This window comes from Melitaea cinxia, chromosome 2 (genome assembly GCF_905220565.1).
Source record: "Melitaea cinxia chromosome 2, ilMelCinx1.1, whole genome shotgun sequence".
In the NCBI taxonomy this organism is placed as follows: domain Eukaryota; kingdom Metazoa; phylum Arthropoda; class Insecta; order Lepidoptera; family Nymphalidae; genus Melitaea; species Melitaea cinxia.
Window position 1 is genome coordinate 7897516 of NC_059395.1, and position 27064 is coordinate 7924579.

Below are 27064 nucleotides of genomic sequence, written 5' to 3' on the forward strand. Positions count from 1 at the left end.
GTAAAGTTAATGTTCTGATACGTCACAGAGAACATATCCATAATATATGTCCTCAGTTTATAAATTGAATTAAGAGACCGAAACAGCATTAAGGGGGCGCGGTACCTTGGAGTGCGCGAACTCGTGCATGACGTGCTCGGCCTGGCGCAGCACGGCGTGGCGCTGCACGGTGCGCTTGCGGCGGTCCAGGCGCGGCGCCACGCGCTCGTCGGCGCCCGCCGCCGCGCGCTCGCCGCCCGCCTCCAGCAGCCGCTGCAGCGCGCGGTCGCGGTCGAACGACACCACGTAGAACAGCAGGTGCCGGCACTCGAACGGGAACACGAACGGACTGCGACACGACATCAAAACAATTTTTTTTTTTTTAAATTCAAATTCATTTCAAAAGATTTTATACAGGCAATCAAAAAAAATTATAATTCAATTTGTTTTAATGAATTAAAACACTATATACTTATTACATATATATTTATGAGTTCGCCCTTGCCAACATTTTTGTATAAATATGATGTATTATTTAAAGTGCAATAAAGAATATTATATACTCTGATTATTAGTTTTTTGTCTCAAATTGGAAAAATTGTCAACTGTGTCGTCAATCAATCTTTTACTATCAAAATACATTGTTATATATAACTAGTTGACCCCGCAAACTTCATTTTGCCATATATGTTATTAACTCCTTTATAAGTTAGGGATATGAAAAATAGATATTGGCCGATTCTCAGACCTACCCAATATGCACACAAAATTTCATCAAAATCAGTCCAGTCGTTTCGGAGGAGTTTGGTAGCTAACATTGTGACACGAGATTTTATATATAAGATACCTTAACTGAACTTACCAAGCATATGCAACCTTTTTCAACCAAGGAGGAAGATTTCCGGTCATAATAACCAATGGATCCTGAAGTTGTCTATTAGCTTTGGCAGCAAGCTGAAAAAGAACGAGTGTTCTTTAGTCCACACGACTGAAGAAAAACTTACGAAACGTAACTCTCTTTCTATCTTCACTAACTTATATCTCCCTCTCAACTTCCGTTCGCTTCGCCCGATCACACATTTCGTAACGCTCTCGTTACGCTTTCACCAGCTTACTCCCCGAGTCAAGGGGCATACCTTGGCGTTGATGAAGTCGACGTTGGGCACGAGCGGGCGGTGGTCGGGCAGGCAGGCGGCGCGGTAGAGCGTGTGCCAGTGGCGCGACAGCGCGTGCAGCGCGCGCAGCAGGCTCAGCGCCGGCAGCGCCGCGTCGCGCACGTCGGCGCCGCCCTCGCCCCACAGCGCCGCGCGGAGCGCCGCCACCAGCGGGCTCGTGCGCGTCGGCACCACGCCCTCTGCAGGACGACCTCACATTATTTACCACTGAACACTTTTACCTATACTGCTGTGCAGTATTCGAGTTTCACTAACTTTTGTAAACTTTTGACGCCCTCGCGTTTATTTGTTATTACAGTTGTAAAATATATCATTAAACCTATATTAATATTATAATACCATATATTTAGTTCAAATTAATATTTAGCTTAATTTTCTTAGATTTTGATGTTTACACGTCACCGTTTTTTTACTTAAGCAAAGCAATGTACTCCTTTACGCCACTTTTTATCAAAGATAGATTGTGTTACCACTTGTTTGTTACTTGTGTGTTTGAGTAGATGCTGGTCAAAACAAATTATTAATAAACTGCATATATAACCTATACTATAAAAAAAAACGAATAAAAGTCATTAAATAACAATAGAATAAAATCTAAAAAGTTGTCCAAATGGAGATAATTATGATAGGTAAGGAATCAGTATTTGTGGCAACACAAATATACATATATGCAAGTTTCGTAAAGTAAATTGCTTAATCCTTTGCCATGAATCTATATATTATACGATTACTGTATTTATATATTAGTGTGTATGTAAATGTTTTTATTTTTTTTATTGCATACGTATGTGTATAATGTATATGTATATATAATTGTTATATATTCTATTTTTTTTCTTTTACTTATTTAAATCTGTATACCACCTGCCCATCTGAAAAGCAATATCGCTTTCATTATCAGGTTGTCTGGAAGAGATTGCTTTTTAGCAATAAGATCGCCTGGTTGTACAATTTGTTACTATAATTGCTTGTAATTTTAATTTTGTTCTTTATTTAAATGTGCAATAAAGTATATTATTATTATTATTAATCCTACTCTAATTTGTAACAAATAAAATTATGCATTTAAATATCTTACCATTCCATAACAGGTCTGGTTTTCGTCTCGAGGACAACTTTGTGGGCTGACCTTTGCCCTTACGCGAAGACGAGGCATCAGTGCGGGGAGGCTCGCCCGCTTCGACAGCGCGGTAGTAGATCGTGTGTGTTAGAACCCAAATACCCGCATTAGCTAGAGAGAAACCAACATTATTAGTTAATGAGAATTTATTTATTTAGAAGAGAATTATTTTTATATTCGCAATACGATCACGCAGCATAAAAAATGCTACCGTATATTTATTGTATGGATACTATACTCTGTACTTTCCTAATTATTCTTGTCTTTACTAAGTGTCTTAGCGAAAAATGATTGCAGAGTAATCTCAAATACAATATTAAAGTAAATAAATCATACCTAAAGGAGTTTCTGTATCGGTATCAGCGTCAGTCTGTTCTCCGAATTGTCGCACTGCCTGATATACTGTCATATTGTACGGCAACACTGTGTCTCCAATCAGGAATTCTAATTTGTGGTCTGAACTGAAATTTATATCGTATCAATTAGATAATGGTTATTTTAACATTGGCCAATTTCGATCTATGCATTGAATAAAAACAAATTCCAAATTTAAGTAATAAGAATCAAATTTTATATATATATATATTATACATTATATACTACATTTACCATTTATGTATTTTATGCTTATGACTATTTATTGCTATGACTATAAATATGTACATGAATTCATAAAACCTTACTCAGCTCGTGTTTATGTTTACTACTCTGCTTTTAGGAGTCATCTTTTCACACGAATATCATTCATCTCTTACACACAAAGAATTTATAAAATTGTACTAGAAAAACTTTAGACCTTTTTGCATTCTGCATGCAGGTAATCAGGTTTATTCTAAATTGTGTAAAAATGTCTCCATTGAAAGAATAGACCATATAAGGGGACGTTCTAGTATTACGTAACGCATTTTGGGGGTCTTGTAAAACGTTACGATGCGTTACAGGCGCGGGAGGGGGGTTCGAACAACACGTTACGTAACATTGTTTTTTATTGAAATAAAAAAACTAGCGTACTAAAATCTCCCAAGTTGGCAGCCCTTTTCGTTTATACCCCTTTTTGTATATATATTAATTAGTGATGTTCCTGATATCCGTATCCGTATCCGCGGATATACGCGAGAAAAATGAGGTCCGTATTCGTCACTTTTCTCGCGGATCTTTTACGGATCTTTTGTTAATTTTTAAATTCAATTGGCGGGATAAAATGCTGCATAATAACTTAGATTATGTGATTAAGTAGTACAATAATAAAAAAAAAAAAATTGGCACCTTTTATTGCAAACATATAGTAGTTACCATACTAATAGTATATAACTCAAAGATAGTGAGTGAATCGACTATCTTATGAGATCACTATTACACATAGAATGTTATGACATTAATTTTATAAATATAAGAAAATGAAAAACAAATAACTTTAAACAACCCTTTCGGATGTTATCGCGGTTTATTAAATTTTTTAGATGCCCGACGTTTCCTGGACCTAGTTGCTAAACAAAAGTAAAACGCGCGCAATGCAAGCTGAAACCTGTCTTGGCTAGGGTTGTCTGGTGGCCGGGATTTGGCGGGATTCACCCGGATTTTTGTATACCCTTCCGACTCCCGAAAATATCTCCTGAAACGTCAGTTTAGAAAACAATAAGTTCCGAATTTTCGTCTAATGAAACGTTGCCGTTCGGCGCTCCGGTAGTATTTGCATCTTGTTATGCAACTGAGGTATGCGCAGCAGGAAATATTCTGTTCAAAATCTGGAGCAGTCCAACTGGGGAAGTATTTCGACCTTAATAATACTGATCACAGCTTAAAAAATACTGATTTCAAGCAGTGTTGTATTTCTATGGTAAGGTGTCCTGAGAGGTATTGGGGGTGGGTCGGCAACGCGTTTGCGATGGCTCTGGTGTTGCAAGCATCTATAAGCTACGATAATCGCTTACCATCAGGTGAGGTTTGTTTGCCGTTGTATAAAAAAAAATTGGTTGTCCGTAAAGTTGGTTTACGGACGATAGTTTAACGTGACAACGTCTAATAAATCGATAAACGCCGGCTGCATGCACGAAAAGGGAGGACTCATTGTCCCGTTACACTCATTGTACACTTGCGCCGCATCTATCTCTCTTCCACTGGTTTGGCCTATGCGTCCGAGGAGATTTTTTGTTATGAAAAAAAAGATGCTGTAATGGGAAAGCTACTTAGCCAGCTCAAAACCCGAATGCAAGAAAAAGTCGCTGGCAGTAAGAACAGATCCATATCAATTTTAGCATCCGATGCTGAAAAAGAACAATTTTATAAAGAAGCAGAGCAGTTTTTCAAGTACTTAGAAGAATTTGATTTCAATAAGAACTCCTTAAAGACCTTCCATCAAAAATGATAAATTGTATAATGATTATTGTTCTTTAAAAGAAACAGTTAATTTAAATCACCTCCTAGAAGGAAAAATGAAAATGTTCAATGACAAAATATGGACCTATTTTATTAGTAGGCGCTATGAGGTAAAAAATTAAAAATCAAAATTATGTGTTTAGTGCTGTCTATTCCAGTACGCAATGCTTATCGTGAAAGAGTGTTTAGTTCACTGAACAATCTATGGATTTAATAAAAGTAGAGGTAATAATTTCACTCCAATTTGAGATAAATTGTTTCAATAATTGTTGAATTGTTTGAATTAAATAGTGAAGAAGCACAGAATATGGTAAAATCTGTGAAAAGTAACAACAGAGTTCATCTGACAAGGTAAAAAATAAATTACTTTATTAAATTTCGTTGATTATTGATAATATGATAATATAAGTAATGAGAAAACCATTTTTTTATTAGTGATTATTTATATAGACATTTGTATCGGCAGAGGATGACATAACAATAACGCTAAATGTTATTATTTTAAAAATATATGTATCAACTTTAATTTCATTTTATTTTTGTTACTTCCGACCAGTCGCAATATCGCAAAAAAAATTTTTTTTCCGATAGTAGGGTCATTCGATTTGGCAATTCTTGTCCTGCCTGTCGTTGCAGCGGGCGTAATGTCAACTATCGTTTCAAGGTCACGCACCGACAACGATTGAATGAGATTTTTGACGATCCGGCACATCAGTAATATTGATACTTACCGCAAATGCTACTAAACCAACAAAAGTAAATAACGTAGTTGTGACATTTGGGTAAAAATATTTAAAAAAAAGAAAAGAATAAAATAAGGTCAGTTGTTAGTGTGTTACGACACGTTATGGGGGGGGGGGGTTACAGGAATACATTTCGGCGCGTTACATGGGGGAACGAACGTTACGTGGGGGTCAAAAATCATCAAAATTTGCGTTACGTAATACTTGAACGCCCCCAAATAAAATGTCAGTGTCAAGCATGTTTTCATCATCTATCTTCTCAAAATTTGGAGCAGCCCAACTGGGAAAATATCTCGAGCTTCAGTTAAGCAGGAGATCACAGTTAAATAGCACCTATTTGTCAGCCTATCGCCGAGTTGCACGAAACAAAATTAAAATTTAAGTAGAGATTAAACTAATTTAATCACAAGAATTTCATACAATTCTTGCGACTAAATTAGTTTAATCACTACTTAAATTTTAATTTATTTTCGTGCAACTCGGCGTATTTGTATAATATATGTAAAAAAAATTGTAAAGGGATACAGACTCGGTAGGGTGGTGCGGCGGCGTGGCCAGCGCGTCGTCGACGTCGTCGTCGGAGGCGGGCTCGTCGTCCGACTGCGCGCCCGCCCGCCGCGCGTACCCGCGCTGCGCCAGGTACCTGCCGCGGATTTTTCTTATCGTGAATGAGCATTCCTTGGAGGAGTCCGTGTGCTGGGAGTGCTGAGTACTACCACTTGCAGCAAGATGTCGCAGTTACATTGTTACTGCTCCTTACTATCGTAGGTAGGAGACAAACTAAATACTCTCTAGTGTATTACTATGACTGCTACAAATATAAGTATTGCTGTCGAAAATTAGGGTGTCAACAAATTATAATACATCTTCGTGTTTAAGGATTTTTGACATTCACATTCTATGTTAAAGAAATGTAGAGTGCCATGGTACAACGGTACTACTAATGGTAATAGTGTATGAAACGCAATTATATAAGTTTGAAGGAACTAAAACCGTATAGCTGGGTAAAGCATCTCGTACAAACCCAAATATTTATTAGTTTTTCATAAAATCATTAAGAACTCAATACTTTACAATATTTTATAAATATTTTTGAAATAAAATCACAAATGTACACAAAAATCAAATGAAAAACAACTCACCGTTCGATGGCTTGCACTAAAGCTAGGGGGTCTATCCGAACTACACCTCCTTTCCATTGTTTTAAATTGGTGCAAGTTGGATGACGTTTGAGATCACACTGAAATTTTTTATATTGTAAGCACACAATCTACATACAATTTTTTTTTTAATTGAGAATTATACATAATTATATATTCTACCTCTTTAGAATTAACTAAGTAAAGAATCAACATCGTCACCAATCTACATATACTTATCCATTCTTTTGTATTTATTAGTTTTTATATGCTATTGCTTTTGTGAACTAACTTAAAAACCAATATAACTGATAAATAATTGTTATGTCTTCAAATTATATCATATTTTAGACATAAAACATTAATTTATATAAATAAAAATAAATCACTAATATAATATCTGTTGCTAAGTGGTAAACACGAGGACAGAATTTCCTAATACTTTGTCGAAGGTTCTTACAGAAAAATGTGACGATTATTTTAACATCACCCATTTGAGAGTTCGCAAAAAAAGGAGAACATTAAGTCGGGTCAGCCATTGCGTATATATCTAGAAGGCTCGTATTGTAGTGTCACGGTGAATAAATAATCACCATGAGCTGGTGCGTGTTGAAGAACTTGAGCGCGGAGGTGGCGGGGCGCGCGGGCAGGTCGTGCACGCGCACGGGGAACTGCTCCAGGTGCGACACGCACGCGTTCACCTTGCCCACCAGCGCCGCCAGCGCGCCGCCCCCGCCCGCGGGCACGCCCAGCGCCACTTTCTCGCTCCACTCCTTGTCACTGTTCAAATATATACATATATCTTACGTATTCTCCATTACATTTAAAAGCACTTATTAGAATGTTTAATTACATTGGACATTGGTAAGGGCGAATTTGTCTCTAAGAGAAATCTACCAGTTGACCCATTATTTATTAATTATTTATCGATTACTAGCAAATTATTTCTGATACATATGGTGGTACTCACTCGGGTGAAAGCGGCATATCGGCGAAGACATGTAAGAAAAGTCTAAGGCGCTCTTCACACTGTGCTATCTGTTCGGGCGAGTCGCGACACTCGTCTGCTTCACGTTCGGCGTCAGTTCCAGTGGTGCCACTACTACCCGCTTCTGGCTCCGGACCGGTACCCGTCAAAAACTGGAGTAGCGCACCGAGCACGCCGGAATGATTCACCTAAGAGAATTTAATATTTGTAATTTAATTTAGTTTAAGCTGCGAAAAGCACGTTAAGCTGTCGGACCCGATTGTTATCACCTGGTAGCGATCGTTACTCATAGTAGGGAATATATCCGCCAATCCGCATTGGAGTAGCGTGGTGGATTAAGCTCTGGTCCTTCTCCTACATGGGGAATGAGGCCTATGCCCAGCAGTGGGATATTACAGACTGAAGCGATCCTTCATGTCAAAGCGTCGACTGATAGTCGTTTAACTTAGCTGTGATCTTCTGTTGTCAGTCGAGCTGCTCCAGATTTCGAACGGGATGTCCTGCTGTGCCCTACCTCAATAATAGCTACTATAATTTTACTCCTCACAAAATTATTCCAAACACTCTCCCTTTAAACTACATAAATAGTCTAACACCAAATAAATAAAAAAAGAAGCTAACATATTGTTTTCTAATGTTTACGCGAATTTCACAAGTTACAATGAAACTTAATTATGTTTTTAGACGGGCAACGTTTGGGACACTCATAGCGCCCGATGAGACCCGAACAAGTACCCACCTCGAAGGGCGACACGTCGTGGTCGAGCAGCGTGTCGCGCAGGTGCTGCAGCGCGGCGCGCTGCTGCGCGGGCGCGCGCGACGGCAGCGCCGCCGCCAGCGCCGCCAGCTGCTCCAGCGCGCCCGCGCCGCCGCCCAGCGCGCCCCACTCGCGCTGCAGCCGGGCCGCGCGCCACGACACCCACTCGCGCACCTTCTCCCTGTCGACGCGCACTTGACGTATTACTCGCACGCACACGGTGCCGCATGCCGGTGTCGCGAGGGCACGATTCGTATTTATAATTGTGAAACGATGTGTGCTACTTTTGTAATTTAACTTTTCACTGTGCAAAACTGAAGCTGTTGCCTTCTAATGTTGATCTCAATGTATTTATTTTTGCCAAGAATTATTACGCTCATTAGATCCACAAAAACTGTCAACCGTACTAGAAATAAATATTTGTATAAACACAAATATCCACTTCGAGCGGAAATCGAACCCGCGACCGTAGGCGTTTAGGCGTCGCCGACACATACACCAGAGCGATCGTCAAGAATTATTATACTGTTCAAACTACTACTCTAAACTCACCACGCGAAACTGAAACTATTTGCTTCAAATGATTCAAAGTATTTTATTTCTACTAAGAATAAGTATTATATTTATAAAACTACTACTACTTCTTCTTTAGGATTACTGTCCTTCGATGGTGCACAAAAGAGCGCAGATGATTTATTTGCCAATTTAACTTACTAAAGAAAAAAAAATGATTTCTAAATTAGTGTTGTCAAGCATCAGTCATGTGAGTTTGGATTTTATTGACTCATTTAGCACTCAATGCCATATAAAATTAACATACATCGTACTTTCCTATAATGAGACTATGAATTAGGGGTCGTCCTTTAATCACATGAGGCTCGGGGAGGGAGGGTTCACGCATCATTACAATGATGAAATTACATGGTTGTAATGAAACCTCCATATAGCCTACAAACTTAATGTCTTTCAAGACATTTTTATCACAATGTTTAATTTTCCAAACTTTAATAAGATTATACCTGTATTTCAAGATTTTATTCTGAACGTTTCTATTTTCTTTATACCAAAAAAATTCACGTGATTTATGGGTATGGGGAAAGGAGTGATCGTCTAAAACCTTACGACATATCACCAGGCAGGGGTTAAAAAGTTACTAAAAGACATCACGTGATTAATGGACGATCCCTAAGCAAGTAGTAGGGTAACGTTACTTGTTCTGCACGGTGAGGTTGGAGGCGTGGGGAGCGGTCAGGAGCGCGGATTCCTTGTGTGCGTGCGGAGCGCGGCCCCAACGTGACGGGTTCAGCGACGACAGGAAAGATGACGTTTTGGACGCGCCTGCGCGCGCGCCAGACCGCCCGGACACCACGGATGATGCTAGTGAGATTACGATACAACTCGTTAATACTCTAAACTCAATAACTTTCATTATTAAAGCTGATATGACACAAATCCGATTTTTTACTACAGATGTCATATACTTTTTAAAATAAATGTAACTTAAACCAGACTTGAGAAAGTCTTAAATGTTAATTTGAAGAATTCATTCATTAACACTTAACACTTTCCAATAAAGTTTCCATTTAAAACTTGAATCTTAAAATCACCCTGACAACCACAGCACATGAAAACTAAAAAAAATTAACAAAAAACAAAATACTCTTTCCATTTTTCTTCTATTCCTATTCTTATTCATCAATATTACTGTTGTAGCTACATAAATTTATGGCTGTGTACAATATACAGGTTAAATAAATATTTCTACCATTGTAAATCTATAATAGGTTATGTAGTTGTTTGTATATTCTAAAGGTGAGGCCAAACAAGCGTAATTTTTTTTATGGAAATTTAACATTATTGTAAAATAATATTTAAATGTGACTAATTTTAATAATATGTATGCTTCAGCCTGTAATATCCTAGTACTGGGCATAGGCCTCTTTCCCCATGTAGAAGAAGGATCAGAGCGTAATCCACCACGCTGCTCCAATGCTAGTTGGCGGATATATTCCCTACTAACGATCGCTATCAGGTGTACATGATAACAACCGGGACCGACGGCTTAACGTGCTCTCCGAGCCACGGTGAGGAGACCCCAAAGGACTGTACAAACACCCAGACCACGGCAAACACCTGTATGGCCATAATAATATGTAATACTATTTTATTAATTATCCGAGCGTTCGCTGGCAAAATACGCGTCGACTTTCACGACTGATGGCTGACACTTTCCTCAGTCCCCTCGCCTCCCGCGAACGCAATTTGGTCGGATTATGCGTGTGATTAGGCGCACAACTTAGTTTGCATCGCCGTGTGGCACGAACTGGCCTTTTGTATGAAACCGAATGCAGCAGAAATTACGCGACTCACAACTCACAAAATTACGCTCGTTTGACCTCATTCTAAATGTTAGAATTACCTAAGCAATAAACATATAATGAAGAAATAAAATATAAAGTGTACGCACAGTGCGCGGCGGAGGCGGCGGGCGCGGCTGCGGGCGCGGGCGCGGCCTGCGCGTGCGCGTGCGGCGGCGCGTCGTCCCTGCGACCGCGCTGCTGCCGCGCGCCGCCCGACCGCTTCACTGCGCGCTTGCGTTTCAGCATCTCCGCCAGTTGGAGGGGGCTCCCCGATCTGACGGAACAGGACACTGATTGATTGATTCGTTCAAACTGTAACGTCCCGCTGCTGGCCGTAGGCCCGTTTCTCCTTGTAGGACAAGGATCGGAGCTTAATCTGAACAATAATGGCTTAATAGTTGGTCGATACATTCCTTACTTATGGGTAATGATTACTATCAGATATCTATGATAACGAACGGGACCGACGGCTTAACGTGGTGCACGGTTAAAGACACTATTAGCATAATATAGAAAAAGAAAAATGTAAAGACAATAATGATTTATTTGTTGTAGTGTACTACAACTTTATCCATTGCACCAAGATGTATAATTTAATATGTGAAGCTAAATTTACCTGTGGACTGTAGTTGATTGTTGATGTGTTGACGCTGAGGTGGCTGGTCCAGCTTCAGAAGCTCCACTTTCACTTGCAGCTACTGCAAAAGAATATCTTATTGTTAGCACTTAGTCAATACAACTTACTTAGAAAGATACATCAAGCATAACATGACACGTTTTTATTAAAACCAGACTTAAAGCGATACGCATAGCATCAATAATCAGTAATAAAAACCTTCTTGATCACTGCTATAATCTTGCTCAGTGCAACAGTAACCATACAGTTTATAATTCAAAAAGAAGTATTTATTTGCTAGACTTATCAATCATTCAAACTAAGTTGTAAACTATATATGTACTGGATAAAAGAATACTTACGCAAAGAACTGGCAATGAATGACCCAGAAGCAGAGAACGCCAGTGATAAGTTGTGATGATCTAAAGACGATGCCGATGTGGATGCAGGAGGTGAAGAACTCCCACTTGAACGCATACTCATTCCACTTGGACACTAAAAAGATAAATTATTATTGATAATTCTCTTAAAATATAGTGTTAGACAAAATTATCGTTTATGTAGTATAACTATTGGGGACTTATGAAACTACTATGAAATTTAATTATATAATTTAAGTTATTGATTGAGCCTGTAACATCCCAATACTGGGCATAGGTTTCTTTCTCTACGTAGAAGGGTCAGACTTCAGCGTTTAATATACAACACTTCTCCGCTGTGGGTCAGCTTAAGTTATAAAATTACCAAATTTCTATAATATTGCTTGAAGGTTCATTTTGTGAGAATAAAGCACAGACTCCTTGGAGGCGTGCAATAAGTGATAACACATTGTCACCTAACTTATAAAAATTTTCTAAATACACCAAGTAATAAATAAGACGGTCCATTTTTGGATGACTAGTACAATATATCAAAAAATGCAGAAAAATAATGAGATTCTACTAAAAATAAAATAGTTCGGTATTTTATTGTAAATAAGTTGTACAAATAATTTAAAAAATGCTATATTTTACAATTTTTTCAATATGGCAACAAGGTGGCGTCCTTTCAAGCAAAAAAAAATCACCTTGAAATAAATGGAATAAAGACCAGACATATAATACAAACTATGCTATTTGCTATAGTTTTCTATGTAGAATAGGTAATCCAGCACTTATTTTTCGATAAAACAATTCTACAATCTAAGAATAGTTTTACTTATCATCAAGAAGGCTTAGGGTGCATTTAACAGTGATATAAAACAATTATTCATTCACGAGAAACATAGGTAGGTACTATAATATTTTTGTAAATTCAGTAGTGTTCTAATTATTGTATTTTAATTCACTATTTTAATGGACAATTAACTAACATTTTTGTAATTTACTGTTTACTGATTGCAAAACTAACTTGATGACACGTCTTGACATAAAACGTCAAAAATAATGTGCAAACTGCAAACAGCCATTATCGAGCGTTACCTATCTAGTGTTTCTATCGTCACAATATAATATTACTGTACAATAAAATAAGGATAAAATAGTGGATTAAAAACCTGACCGTTATTTGAAGCTTACTTGTTTGAGATAGGCCCCTCCACTGTTTTCCGTCTTATTCACCTCTCTTTCTACCCTATATGTCTTTCTCTTTCGCACACATCCCCACCTACCACCAGGCAGGGCCACGACATTTGATGTAATGGTCGGAGGCCCGCTCGCGTCATTGGCGTCCTGTTTTCCGTCGAGAAAGGAAGTCAGATTCCACCTTTATCTGCGTATTACAAAAGTATTCAATTCTGGTTGAACGTAAGTGTAAAATATCTTCTGTGCTTCAAGGTGGGTTCATTGCAGTGAAATGTAAGTACAGCCTTGAGTTTTTGAGTGATTTTAGAATAATATAACGATTTTATCGTTCGGTACAAATTAATTAGTCATTAATTTGCAAAAGTTAATTTGATTGTTCATGTTACTTTCTACCCTCAAAATTTTTATTTTTATTAAAATGTTATAACAAGATTTTTTAAGGCGATATTTTACTACTCGTCTTTTATATTTTGTATTTAACGGAAATATTTGTATAGGATGGACGACTTTATCGATGAGCAGCAAAATGTGGAGTACGTTCCTGCATTGGCTTCGACAAGTGCAACGTCAACGCGTGAGACACGGCAACAAGCAGAAGATAGACGGTGTACTAAGCCCACGGATGCTTCAAAATCTAAAAGAGCCAGGTCAGTGGGTAGCGCGTCATCAAGAAGTAGTAGTAGTTCAAGTAGTAGTAGTTCAAGTTTGTCTACAACATCTTCCGATGCAAAAGCAAAACGATCTCGTCGCCGTAAACGCAAGCATGGTAAAAAAAGGAAGGGAGGAAAAAATAGTTATGATAAGAACCGCCTGGATAAATTAACGCAGGATATAGACGAACTACGCCGACATTTAAATTTTAGTGCTCCTAGCAACGAACAAAGTTCATACAATGACCAAGAACCAATTGTAGACGATAATGTAAGTGGTATCTTGTATAGCGAATTTGAACAACCTGCTGTGCAAAGTCAATCGCCTTTTCAATTTAACTTCGACTTTGAAACAAAATTAAAAGAATCTGCTATACCTAAAACACCACAACATTTCTTAAAAATTCTTGATGATATTCAATATTTTAATAAAAGTGAATGGTCTGAAGTGCGTTATGCAGAAGTACAAAAATTATACAACCACACACCGGGCTTTGTAGATTTAGAAACAAACGATGAAGTAAAATCTTATGATCAATTGCGTAATTTGTCATATAATGATAAAGCTTATGCTGCTCTTTCTTTTTGCATTCTTAAACAAAGGGAGGCCCTGCAAGCCAGCCTTAAAGACTTAATTTCCTGGGCTAGTAATGAAACTAATTTCAGTGTTGAAAATATGCATGATAAAATTAACGACTTATTCTCAAAAGGTGAATATGCCAAAGTTTCTGCGGATTTATTACAAATAGTTTGTGGACATCGTGCCGAAGCCATACAGATGCGTCGGCATGGTTTGATTAATTCAGTACGTGACCCACTGCTGAAAAACACCTTACGTAAAATACCCCCTTCCAATAAGCACCTTTTTAATGAGGAATTATTCACTACATTTCTGGAAAAGAACAGCGGTGTCAAAAAAGTCTTTATGCCACTGAACAAGACCAATACTGGCCCTGTTTCGCAAGCAGGAACCAGCAGGTCAATACGCCACCCCTCGCAGGGGTCGGCTGCTTTTCATGGGCCCTCGCAGGGTACCACAAATCAAGGATGCTGCTCCTCCCGAGCTCATTCGCAACATTTTTATAATCAACAACCCTCGCAGGGTATTTTCTGTAACCAGCCCTCGCAGGGCTATCACTATAATCGTCCCTCGCAGGGACAACCTTCGCTAAATGCAACAAATCGCACAGCACAGGCGACTAGAGGTTCCTTTCGTTCGCGAGGAGGTAACACGAGCAGCAGAGGTCAAAATAAAAACGAACGCAAGCGCCCTGGAAATAGAACCGACTTCGACTCCAATAACAAAAGACGAAAATACTGACTCGACGTTCAAGGCCGGGCAACTGCTTCATTACTACCGCCAGTGGGAAGGAATGGGAGCTCCAAAGTTTTTACTACAGCTAATAAAAGGGTATCGGATACCCTTTCGCAAAAAACCTCCCTTAGTCTTCCCCAGCATCACAAGCGTAGCTTATTGCACTCCAGAATCAGATGCAATGACGGAGATAATAGAAAAGATGAAATCTCAGAGAATTTTAGAAAAAGCTCAGCTCTCCCCAAGTTTCTTGTCCACGATGTTTCTGATAGCAAAGAGCGATGGCTCGAACCGGCCTATATTCAATTTAAAAGCTCTGAACCGGTATGTTATAACCGAACCATTCAGATTGATAAATGTATTTCGAATACCAGAGTTCCTGCAACAGAACGATTGGCTGTGCAAAGTGGATCTTTCACAAGCTTACTTTCATCTACCTATAAAAGAAAGTCACAGGCGATTTCTTCGGCTGATTTACAAGGGAGAACTGCTACAAATGACTTGCCTTCCCTTCGGCCTAAGTACGGCTCCGAAAGTATTTGCTTCATTGACCAATTGGATTGCTCAAATTCTGAGGCAGAAGGGTCTACGAATAATTGTGTACCTGGACGATTTTGTAATAGTCCATCAGGATCGATCCACGTTACGAATTCACGTACAAATGCTCCTAGACCACCTGCGTTACCTAGGCTGGCAGATAAATCTGGAAAAATGCTCTCTTGTTCCCGAAAAGAGTCTAGTCTTTTTAGGTATCCTTTGGGATCCTTGGAAGAACAAAAAATTCCTTCCAGAAGAAAAAATGAAAAATATAACCAGCAAGATACTTCCTTTGCTGAAAATCAAACGAGTAAGACTTCGAGAATTACAAAGTGTTGTGGGGCACTTAAACTTTGCAAGTTTTGTTGTGCCCAACGGCAGGTTGCATTTTCGAGAACTCCTAATATTCCTCAACTCTTTACTGAACAAGCCTGCAGTAGTAGCACAGTTACCAGAAAAAGCTATAACAGACCTAAAATGGTGGCTCCAAAATTGTCATCAGTGTTCAGCAATTCACCTACCACCGCCGACCCATTTCATAACGACAGATGCTTCCGATCTAGCCTGGGGAGCACAAATCGACGGACATTCAATATCAGGGACATGGACCGACGAAGAGAAAGCCTTACATTGCAATATCAAGGAGATGCTTGCGGTCCTGAAAGTTCTAGAGAACCAAGGTTACCTACTGCGTCAGTCGACGACGTTACTCCAATGCGACAATCGCACAGTTGTGACTTACTTGCGGAACGAAGGCGGAACAAGATCTGTTCCTCTGTTGGAGCTGACGGCCAGGGTTTTTCACCTAATCAGTCTCAATCAGATTCAACTGTCGGTTTATCACATTCCCGGTCTCTACAACAGCCATGCCGATCATTTATCGAGGCACCGGCTACCGCCGGAGTGGCATCTCCTAGAACATTGCGTAGAAAAGATATTCCACAAGTTCGGGACACCAGTAGTGGATCTCTTCGCATCTCGTCGGGCGCATGTAGTAGCCAACTATGTGTCACTGGAGATAAACGATACAATAGCCCTATATCACGATGCTTTTTCTCAAGTATGGAACTACAGCCTAGCTTGGATATTTCCACCACCATACATAATTCCGAAAGTCCTGTCTCATTTGAACTCGGCGATCGGAGTGTACCTGATAGTGGTCCCACGCTGGGAACGAGTTTTTTGGCGAGCCGATCTAAAGTCACGAGCGCTGGCAGCTCCGTACACGATATACAAACTGGAACAGAACCTCATAGATACAACGACCAACCTTCCACCTCCCAAAGTCCAGGAGATGACCTTGGAGGTCTGGAAGTGTGGGGGTGGTCAAGGAATTTAATCGGGTGGAGTAAAAATCAAAGGCAACTACTCTTATCTTCCTGGCGTCCTTCAACTCGCAGAACGTATCGAGCAGCCTGGAATAGATGGTTAAGCTGGTCTAAGAAACATAAATTAGATCCTTTTCAACCGGATGGTTCTATATTAGCTAGATTTCTAGCTGACTTGCATATAATTGAGAAATTGTCTTATAACACAATTTTACTACATAAATCCGTAGTTGCGACACTTTGTAACGCAAACCAGCCTACTGACTTAAGTTCTCATACATTAGTTAAACACATTATCAAGTCGGTAGCTTTAAAGAAACCAACTAATCGAAAGCCTCCTATATGGGACATCAACGTGCTAGTTGATTACATGCAGAGTATGCCCATAGATGAAAACAATACTTTCGATACGTCCAGACATACGGCGGCGCTACTGTTGTTATGCTCCGGTAGACGGATTCACGATCTAACATTACTTTCAATAGATTCACAGCATTTAGTCGAAAACAATAGTAGTCTAGTGATGTGGCCAATTTTTGGGTCAAAGACGGATACCTCTGAGCATAGGCAGTCAGGTTGGAGGTTGATTTCTAACTCTGAAAACAAAAAGTTAGATCCAGTTTTTTGGGTTAAACAAACTATGAAACTTCTTGAACCGAAACGTCAAGCTTGCAACTGTACAAATCTTTTCATTAATATTAGAGGCAAACCTAAAGCAGCCTCACGTACCGTAATTGCCGGCTGGTTTAAATCGTTGCTGAAAGAGGCTGGTATATCTGCCTCAGCTGGTAGCGTAAGATCAGCGGTAGCATCTAGAAATTGGGCTGATAATCTTCCTCTAGACGAAATTTTATCACGAGGAAATTGGAAGACATGTAACACATTTGCTCGGTTTTATAGGCGCGAAATCCAACCACAACCAGCTAACAGTAGTGTTACCAGTTTATTTAACCCATTTGACTGATTTTTGTGTTAAAATAATATCGTTTTAATTATTATAATTATTTTTAATGAAAATTACTGAATCACATCACTTTTTAAATACATTGAGTATTTTTTGTTTTGGTTATACATCGATTACAATAATTAAATACCAATTTTAAAGTTTATTTAACTATTAGCTTTCAAAAGAAGAACTTAAAAGATTTATTTTTGTAAAAGTTAATATGGTATAATATAGTATACTTGGTTTTCAATAAATAGTTTTTTATCACACATCCCATTTCGTGAACCTTTCTCTTGTGTTCCTTTTTATTTATGTGGCTATCATTCACATTGGCGTCCACTACCACCAGGCGATAACAAACAAATCTCAAACAAGTAAGCTTCAAATAACGGTCAGGTTTTTAATAGCAGCGTTTTACCTGAAAATAAAACGCTTATTAAATACTTACCTTATTTGAAGCTTACATTTTTAACTCTGCCTGGTGTTTTTCGATCCAATAACGCGAGCGGGCCTCCGACCATTACATCAAATGTCGTGGCCCTGCCTGGTGGTAGGTGGGGATGTGTGCGAAAGAGAAAGACATATAGGGTAGAAAGAGAGGTGAATAAGACGGAAAACAGTGGAGGGGCCTATCTCAAACAAGTAAGCTTCAAATAAGGTAAGTATTTAATAAGCGTTTTATTTTCAGGTAAAACGCTGCTATTTTATCACTCAAAAATGGTTTACATTTATATGTTAAATTACTTCTAAGTAGTGTACAAGGACTACTCCAGAGCTTCGTCCATTTTTGGACCATCTCATTTTATCATAACTTCATAAGTATGTACCAATGACATTATAAAGAACCAATTTCAATCGAGAAAAAAATCTTCTCTTACTTTAACTTTAGCCTGTCTAGTAGTAGCGGGGGCGCCGGGGGCGCGCTCGGCCAGCTGCGCCACCTGGTGGAGCACGCCCTCGCGGCGGAACTGGACCCCCATCTCTTCAGGCAAGCGCTGCATTAATATTTCTGCGAGTTGCAGTGACCCGACCACGATTCGTAAGTCACTCGAAGCCATCATACCCGCGATGTGAGAAGAAATAACCTGAAATTTTATTATGAAAATTAATTTCATTAAATTCAATTACTGCCCGTTTACTGAAACCACTAACATTGACAAACACACATAAAAATGACAATTAACATCCGATGAAATGTACATCTATGTGATAGAAATTAGGTCAAGATGACTTAAGAAAGTTATCAACTTTTTATCGAAAATGAGGAAACAAAAACTTATCAATGACAATAAATAAACTCTTTTTTGTGAGCTAAAAACTTATGGGATGGGTAAGCTTAAGGGTAAGCAAGATTAGATGAAATGTTGCAGTATACAATTTTTGTGAAATTGTATAAAGTAAAAGATCTGTAGTAATATCTAACCTGTGTCTTAAGCACTTGTCTCAACAACGCCGCGTCAGCATAGTATACAGCGCGTAGAATAGCCTTCAACGCTTGCGCGCGTAGTGCCGGTCCGGCCGAGCTCCAGTACACCTCGTGAAGCACGCCCAGGAGAGCACGCACCAGGGACGGGTTACTACGCACCATAGCGATACGTGGATCTGAAATACGTGTTATGTCATCAATTCCTTGGTCGTAGAACTATTCAAAATGTATAGATAGCAAATAGGTAGACGTTTGTAATTTTAACAGAAAAAGGCTGGCCGTAACAGTACATTGCATGAAAAAATATGTATACCACATGAAAAGCACCAGCTTTCGATTAAAAAAAGAATCATCAAAATCGATACGCATAGTAAAAAATTATCGACATAATATAAAAAAAATATAGTTCAATTGAGAACCTCCTCATTTTTTAAGTTGGTTAATGTTAATATGGAAGATTAAAGTAAAAATAAAAATATAAATATGAATATCTTATTTACATACAACTTAATGGTCGTGTTACAGGTGTTATAGCTATTAATTTCTTCCTGATAATAAATATACATCGAAACAATACATGTAGTATATATAGGCACGAGTACGGAGAGCTCACCGGGCGCGGGCGCGGCGGCGCCGGGCGCGCAGTCGGCGGCGGGCGCGGGCGCGAGGCGCTGCACGGCGCGCGCGGTGCCCGTGTGGTCGTTGTGCTGCTGCATGGCCGTCAGGTCCACGGTGTACGAGCGGCCCAGCAAGCTCAGGCACACCTCCTCGTCGCCCCTCGCCACTCCCGCCTCTAGCGCACGACATTCTGCCCATGAGTACGACCTCCATACGCCTATAAAGTTCGGTGTCACTAATGAAAACGGTGCCGAGTGGATGACACCCGTCTCGTCTGCTCTCGACGGCGAACGCGTTCGACGTCGTTATTTAGTATAGTCGTTCCCGCGCCAAGTGCAAGTATTGCGACATGATTTGGGTGTACACTTAATACATTTGAAAGAATTTAATTTCTAACTTTGAGTCAAAATATCACATAGTGTGTAATGATAAAATAAAATAAAATCAAAATGTAAACAGATAAATTAACATTACCCCTGTCATCCCTCCACTGCCACTGAGCGGAGCGGTCGGTGGGCGCCGACCAGGGTCTGTCGAGGTGCACATCCACGGCGAATATGCCATCTGTCGGCAGCCGCGGCATCAGCTCGCCGATCAGACACGTGATTTCGTATAATTCTTGCGGAAGACGTGGTAACAATTCCACTTGCTGTAAAATTTGTGGGAATAGATCTTTAACATTTAAACTTTTTTTTTTCTCTAACATTCGTTTGTTTCTAAGGTAAGGAACTTAATACTTGTGTTATAGGTAAATTCCGATTGACATAGATACATATTTTTTTCCCCACACCAACATGCCAACGGTTGCGGTTTCGATTCCCGCCTATGACAAACATTTGTATTGGCCATAAAGATGTTGGCCTTGGTCTTGGTGTTTGTGCATTGGTATTGGCCATAAAGATGTTGGCCCTGGTCTTGGTGTTTGTGCATTGGTATGTGGGTCTCCCCACTGTGCCACGGAAAGCACGTTAAGCCGTCGATCCCGGTTGTTATCATCTACAACTGATAGCGATCGTTACTCGTAGTATGAATATATCCATCAACCCGCATTGGAGCAGCGTGGTCGATTAACCTCTGATACTTCTTCTACATAGGGAAAGAGGCCTATGCCTAGCAGTGGGATTTTACAGGCTGAATCAACGTGCCAACGGGCTAGACTAATTTTAAACTCTATACATCTGTAGCCTAATAGCCTGACATTAATTACTTGAACAATATATGACAAAGCTACATTACAACAATTAGCAAGATGTGGTAAGAGCGGGTGCTACCTCCTGGTGCAGCGTGGAGCCGGTGAGCAGGCACAGCAGCGTGTCGGCGATGGAGCGCTGGTGCAGCGCCAGCGCCAGCTGCGGGCAGGCGCCGCACATCAGCCACAGCAGGCGCAGCACCGTGATGAACGTGCCGCCCGAGATCAGAGGCGGCTGGACCACCAACTGCGGCGATGGTGAATTGGTGATGACTTTATGTATATTGTATCATAGATTATTATTATTTTTTTTAGATTGTTCTAGCTTTTTTTCTTTCTTATGTTTTACTGAACTATAATATTTTTTTGTCTGTATTTTGTAATGTCTGGTAATTTTAATGATGCGAGACTTTACTTAGGCAATTATGAGATTGTCCCAAATATTTTTATCCCTTGTATAGTTGTAGACATTACTACATTTTTTTTTAATCATGTTATGGGCTTACTCTTGACCTCAGTCTAGCTCTAGAGCACAGACGAGGTCGAAGATGGAGCGAGTTCGTCCAGAAGAAGCCTGTTCACTGGCGCTTTAAACATGTTCGGGTTGTATGAACTCGGAACTACAGACGTCGGCAGGGAATTCCATTCCTTTACACATTATTACATTTTTTTTTTTTACATTTTCATATTTTTTTCATTGTTTGGTTTTAAAGGTTTGTAATTTTAATTGTTATAAGTTTGTAATTTTAATATCTGCGCATTAATCTAAACAATTACATAATTGCCCTAAAAATTAAATACAGTCGACTCTCGTTAATTCGAAACTTAGGGGACTCGAAAAATATTACGAATTATCGAATGTTTGAAATATCAAATGGTTCGAAATTTTTAAGAGAAAATAAATAAAACTTCTAATTATTAAGTGTTGATCAATAATTACAAACAAATTTAGTAACTGCTATTCTTTAACAATGACAAAAGTCACCTTTCTTCTCAAATCCCTCTACTTAAAAGTCACCTTTCTTCTCAAATCCCTCTACTATTTCAATTAACTTCTTCTTTTCAGCAATCGTCAAACATTTATAGTTTTAAGAACTCATAACCATAGATCAAGTAAAAAAAAATACTTGATCTATGCTCATAACTAACACAAACTTTAAATCTGTATACAACGAAAGAGTAAAAGTTAGACGTGAGGCGTATTTATTGGAACAGATAAAAATAACAGGTATTTGAAAGTAACAAATAACAACTGTTATTCTGAATTTGAAATAACTGTTATCTATAATAACATTAAATACAGATACATAAATATCAAATACTTATACCAAATACTATTGTTATTTGTTACCGCAACTGTTATTAGCAGTCTGTTATTTCTCAAAATCTTATAACATTTCTTATCTCCCTCTAGCTCATAAGTATCGCGCCTTGCAAAATAAACACCTAGTATTTTATATTCACAATTACACATGTTTACCTATCAGTTGCACTACAATGCCTATACCATGCCAAAAAGAGAAGCACCTAGTATTTATTACCCCAAAAATATAGTTGATAGATTCTAAGAACAAATCTCATTGAAAAATTAACTCCCAAATGTGGTCATGTTATGTATTGTCTTCTTATTCGGATACATTGTAAGAATTGTAGTGCCATATTGTGTGAACCACTTAAAATAAATAAATAAACATACTACCAACTAAATCTTTATATTATAATACGTTACTAATAAATAATATTTTATGAATCAAGTACTGTAAAACCAATTTTATTATTTAAATATAAGTATTTTAATAGCCAAACATTGTTAAATAAAATATGTGTCACTCGTTTGAAATTATACTATGTATCCAAACGTTGGCTCATCCCGGTTTGACATGATCGGTCAATAAATTAACCTTGTAAATTTAACTTTACGACATAACAAATAAGAATGATATTCAGTTGATGTTCAGTTCATGATTATGATTGATAATGTTTAAACTGTGAAATTCCCTCTTTATTAAAATTTCATAATCGAACGAATTACAAAGCGTTTTGAATTTTGGAAGTGATAGGCGAAATTTTAATTTTCTTGTATTTCTTGTTTTTTAAATTAGTTTAATTAAAATAGTTATAGTTAGTTAGTTTTCTTATTATTTGTTAGGACTTAGGTTTAGGTTTAATTTTTTTTACTATTTAGGCATAAAAATGTCTTTCAATAAAAAAGTGAGTGAATCATCGAAATTGGTCTACCCAGTGAGTTCTGGAGTAATACATTTAAAAAAAAAATACAATCGAATTGAGAACCTCCTCCTTTTTTGGAAGTCGGTTGATGAAGGGAATTATTCAGTTTACAATTTACAAGAACAAAATTCGTCATCGGCATAAACTTAAACAACAGGCTGTTATTTTATAACAGGTATTGATATCTGTTATTTTTCCATAACAGTAACAGACATAACAGGTAACATGTTTTACCTGTTATAACCCACGTCTAGTAACAGTAACTGAAACATAACTAAACAAACTAATTCGTCCCAGCGTGACCAGATTCAGTAGATTTCTACTTTTTTTGGTAGATTTCGAGGTACCGGTAACACTATGTAGTAGGTAAAAATTATTTGGTATATTTTGGTAGAATTCACGCTTTTCAACTATTCTGGTACTTTTTTTCCTTCATATGGCAAACCTCTCGAAAAAATACGGGGTATTCTCCTATTCATCGAATGGATTGTAACTATCTCTTTCTAATATTAGTTATTCGAGAGGAAAAGCTGTTGAGGCAGTCCCACATATATTGAAAAAAATAGATTAGGCAGGCTTATCTTTAAATTTTATTCTTTTCGTAACCATTCGTGCCGTGAGCCAGAGATGTAAAAGTTACCGATTAATCGATGGATCTCCCGATTTTGGTGAATAAATACCGATAAAATTATTTTAGTGTATAATCTTCCGATTTACTCTATTTTAGCACATGAAACTTAAATTATACGAGTTTTGAGGTTTGTAACATTGTTATTACCTAAATTTAACTGTACATTAATGGTAATTCCCGGAGGCATTTTATATAGGCTCTTATTAAACAAGCCAATTTAAGCTGTATTTCATAGGATTGAATATTATTGTCCTTGGAATGTAGGGGCTTCCCACAGTTATCAATTCCGAGTGAAACACAAAATTTCAATAAAAAGTGGAATACGTTGAAGATGCTAGGAAATAGAGCTTTCAAATCAAATTAATGGACTCGTGTGATCTCATTTAAATTTCATCGAGAATGCGTATTTAATTGACTATTTTTTCGTCTACCTACGTTGTATTACTTGTCGATATAATTGAAGTCGGTTTTTCTTCGTTTGCCTGCAAACACAATTATGTTACGTGGCAATGGTTTTTTTCGTTGCAATTACCAAGTGTACAAAATGTATTGATTTAGTTCAAAATATAAAGAGATTTTGTAGGGAACTCGTGATGACTTTGAATTATAGGTTCGAATTATCGCAGGTTTGAATTAACAAGAGTCAACTGTACCTATATTTCTGTATTCTGTAGATTTTAAGTAACAAACACTGATTTATCAAATTTATAGTGTTTTCTTTGTTATTTTATCGTTATAATCAAGAGAACTTGCTTTTTCGTTGTAACACAACAGCGAAAAAAATGTAATAGATTTTTAGTATTTTTTCGTTCTCTTTTGGTAGAATTTTGTAGTTTTTAACCTCCACAGGCAGTAGATTCGTTAAATGAAATCTGGTCACACTGATTCGTGCGGAAGTGTTTGTCAAACTTATCATAATAAAAACAAAGACTTCGTGTACGACGATACATGTATGTACAAGTTTGAACTTGTCTCGAAATGTACCTACTTACAAGCTTTCTATTTTTTTTTCTCTCTGCAACTTTCGTTCGAAACCATTGTATTACCAAATGTATATAAATGTATAGATTTAGTTCAAAATATAAAGAGATTTTGTAAGGAATAGAGAAGTTCGAATTAACGAGAGTCGACTGTATATTTCTTTCGTTCTTTCGGTCAGCTAATTAACATTAAAAGAACCGGTGTTAGTACTATAATTCAAATAAGTCCACATTGACCAGTATAATATTAACGTATGAAGAATTTTGAAAATAACACACACGTTCAACAAACGCTATGACGTCAGTCTACCATAATATTACTTGACAAGTTTAACTTCATCACAGTTCACAAAACTTACTGATTTCATCTGTAGCAAAAATTACTTTCATAATAAAAAAACTAAACATAGTAAAAATACTGATATATATATACAACATACATTTTTTACTCTCAACATTTAGTAAATACACTAATGACTTTATAAGGACCGACAGACCTCATATAAAATTGAAATCATTACCATAGTAATATAAAAAGTTAAGCAATAAACTTACAAGTTGCTGCAAATTAGTAAGTAACTCAGGAGTGGCAATCTCTTGCAGCCTCGCAGGATCATGCTGGAAGCTATCTACTAGACGCGAGAAGGCCAGGCAAACACATTCCACGGATTTCTTGTCTTGAATAGTAAGTCTGCAAATATTTATTTTTTATATTAAATTTTTATATCTCATTGTAGTTGACAGACTATATTGGACGTAAATGACATATTAACCCTTTCATTTTAACGGCTCTTACAACAAATATCAGAAAAGTCAAAGTAATAATCATGATAAATCGTGTTAAAGTGAAAGTATTGAAAGCTAAAATGTAAGCTAAAAAGCTTATAATGACTTACCTGTTAGCCAGTAATTGTAAAGAGTCCCTGACAAGGTGGAACTCATCTGGAGTGAGGTTCTGACAGCAGTTGGCTGTAATCGAAAGTGCTGCACGCTGAGCGTTGATCGAGAAGAAGTCTAAATAAGTCAGGCAGGCAGATACACCTCTCTGTCAAAAAATTACGCAATATTAACATTTTATATTGTTAGACCAATGTTACACAGAAGGTTAAAAATTTAAAATAAGTATTATAGGTAATATAGACGATAAAATATATAACCAACAATTATAAGCCACATTTCTCTTACTAAGAGACAACACAGTTAAAAGAGATGATTTTTGTGGACAAATAAGAAGTTTTCATTATTCTTATATCTTTCGTTTGATTTGGACCCTGAAATTTTAGTCCACGTTTTACCGAAAACCTTCTTAAAATTTCTCTTGGAAACAAAACGCAGTGCGATAGTAGTCTAAACTATGTATAGAACAATTAAATATCTTGATTGATATTAATCATACCATCGTATTGTAAGCTATTAATTTTGACTCACCGCTTGAAGAATAGCCTTGGAGTGCCTTCGAGACAGCATATCGAGTGCTGTTAGACTCTGTTCAGCAACGTCCATGCATGTGATGGCCTGTAGCTTGTCGAGGAATGCAGGAACTGCCAGTGCAACAGCACCACTACTGCGCGGCAGGGCCTCCAGCATGTATGTGAGAGCTCGACAAGCATGGTTCATCTGAAGTGTTCCACCAGTGTCAATTTCAACAATTTAAAGATAAGTTTAGAGAAAATAATGTGGTTTAGTACAAAAATTTCCGTTTGGAGTAAAAGACAATAATAAACCAAACAACAATAAAATAATATAATAAGGTCACGTTTTATCCAAGTTATAAGTAACAAAAAGTGACCAAATATAAAATAATTTATAGATAGCAGAAAATGCAATCATAGGATATAGTACACATTTCTATAGATATAGCACTAGTCAAATATATTTGCACTACCATTAACTACATTGCAAAATATATTCTGGTATAATTTAAAAAAAATATTAAGGGTTTTTTAAATCTTAATGGACAAAATAATTACCATATCAAAGTTGTGTTCAGCAGCTAATAAATTGACAAGAGCGGGCACGACTTGGCGAACGGGAAAGCCCGCTAATGTATCTTCGTTGCCCATCACCAGCAACTGGCACATTTCTATTACAGCCTGTAGTTGCTGGCCCTCATCCCCTGTGGCCTGCAGCCCTGCCAGTAGCTGTGCGGCTTTTGATGCGGCTGTTGTTAAAAATTATATTTTAAAATAATGAAATTTTTTGGTCGCAAACGGTGCACAGAAATAATAGTACAACGTTTTCAGATTGGTATAGTGCTGTTCGGGTGATTCCAATTATTTTTTTCTATATTAAACATTCTAGAATATAAGTACACTGGTAAACACGCCATTTATTGCATATACACTGCAAATAAGTCTGTCTTATTTAAATATCATGTTAAAAAAGATCTTATTTCGATTA

At 37.9% G+C, this 27064-nt stretch overlaps 1 protein-coding gene across 1 annotated transcript in view; it reads right to left on the reverse strand.

Moving 5' to 3' along the window:
- Positions 1-27064, reverse strand: part of LOC123663826 (E3 ubiquitin-protein ligase TRIP12) — a 45494-nt gene that overhangs the window by 6236 nt on the left and 12194 nt on the right. Inside the window, exons 11-33 of the mRNA XM_045598465.1 lie at positions 26635-26825; positions 26093-26281; positions 25561-25709; positions 25220-25355; positions 20907-21071; positions 20110-20284; positions 19631-19852; positions 19015-19193; positions 18470-18676; positions 11616-11748; positions 11254-11335; positions 10745-10911; positions 9489-9654; positions 8260-8458; positions 7503-7708; positions 7126-7312; positions 6536-6633; positions 5923-6036; positions 2611-2735; positions 2233-2385; positions 1116-1333; positions 842-933; positions 106-328 (exon numbers count right to left, since the gene is read on the reverse strand). Coding sequence (XP_045454421.1) covers positions 106-328; positions 842-933; positions 1116-1333; positions 2233-2385; positions 2611-2735; positions 5923-6036; positions 6536-6633; positions 7126-7312; positions 7503-7708; positions 8260-8458; positions 9489-9654; positions 10745-10911; positions 11254-11335; positions 11616-11748; positions 18470-18676; positions 19015-19193; positions 19631-19852; positions 20110-20284; positions 20907-21071; positions 25220-25355; positions 25561-25709; positions 26093-26281; positions 26635-26825 — 3776 coding nt within the window. The remainder of the gene's footprint in view (positions 1-105; positions 329-841; positions 934-1115; positions 1334-2232; positions 2386-2610; positions 2736-5922; positions 6037-6535; positions 6634-7125; positions 7313-7502; positions 7709-8259; positions 8459-9488; positions 9655-10744; positions 10912-11253; positions 11336-11615; positions 11749-18469; positions 18677-19014; positions 19194-19630; positions 19853-20109; positions 20285-20906; positions 21072-25219; positions 25356-25560; positions 25710-26092; positions 26282-26634; positions 26826-27064) is intronic.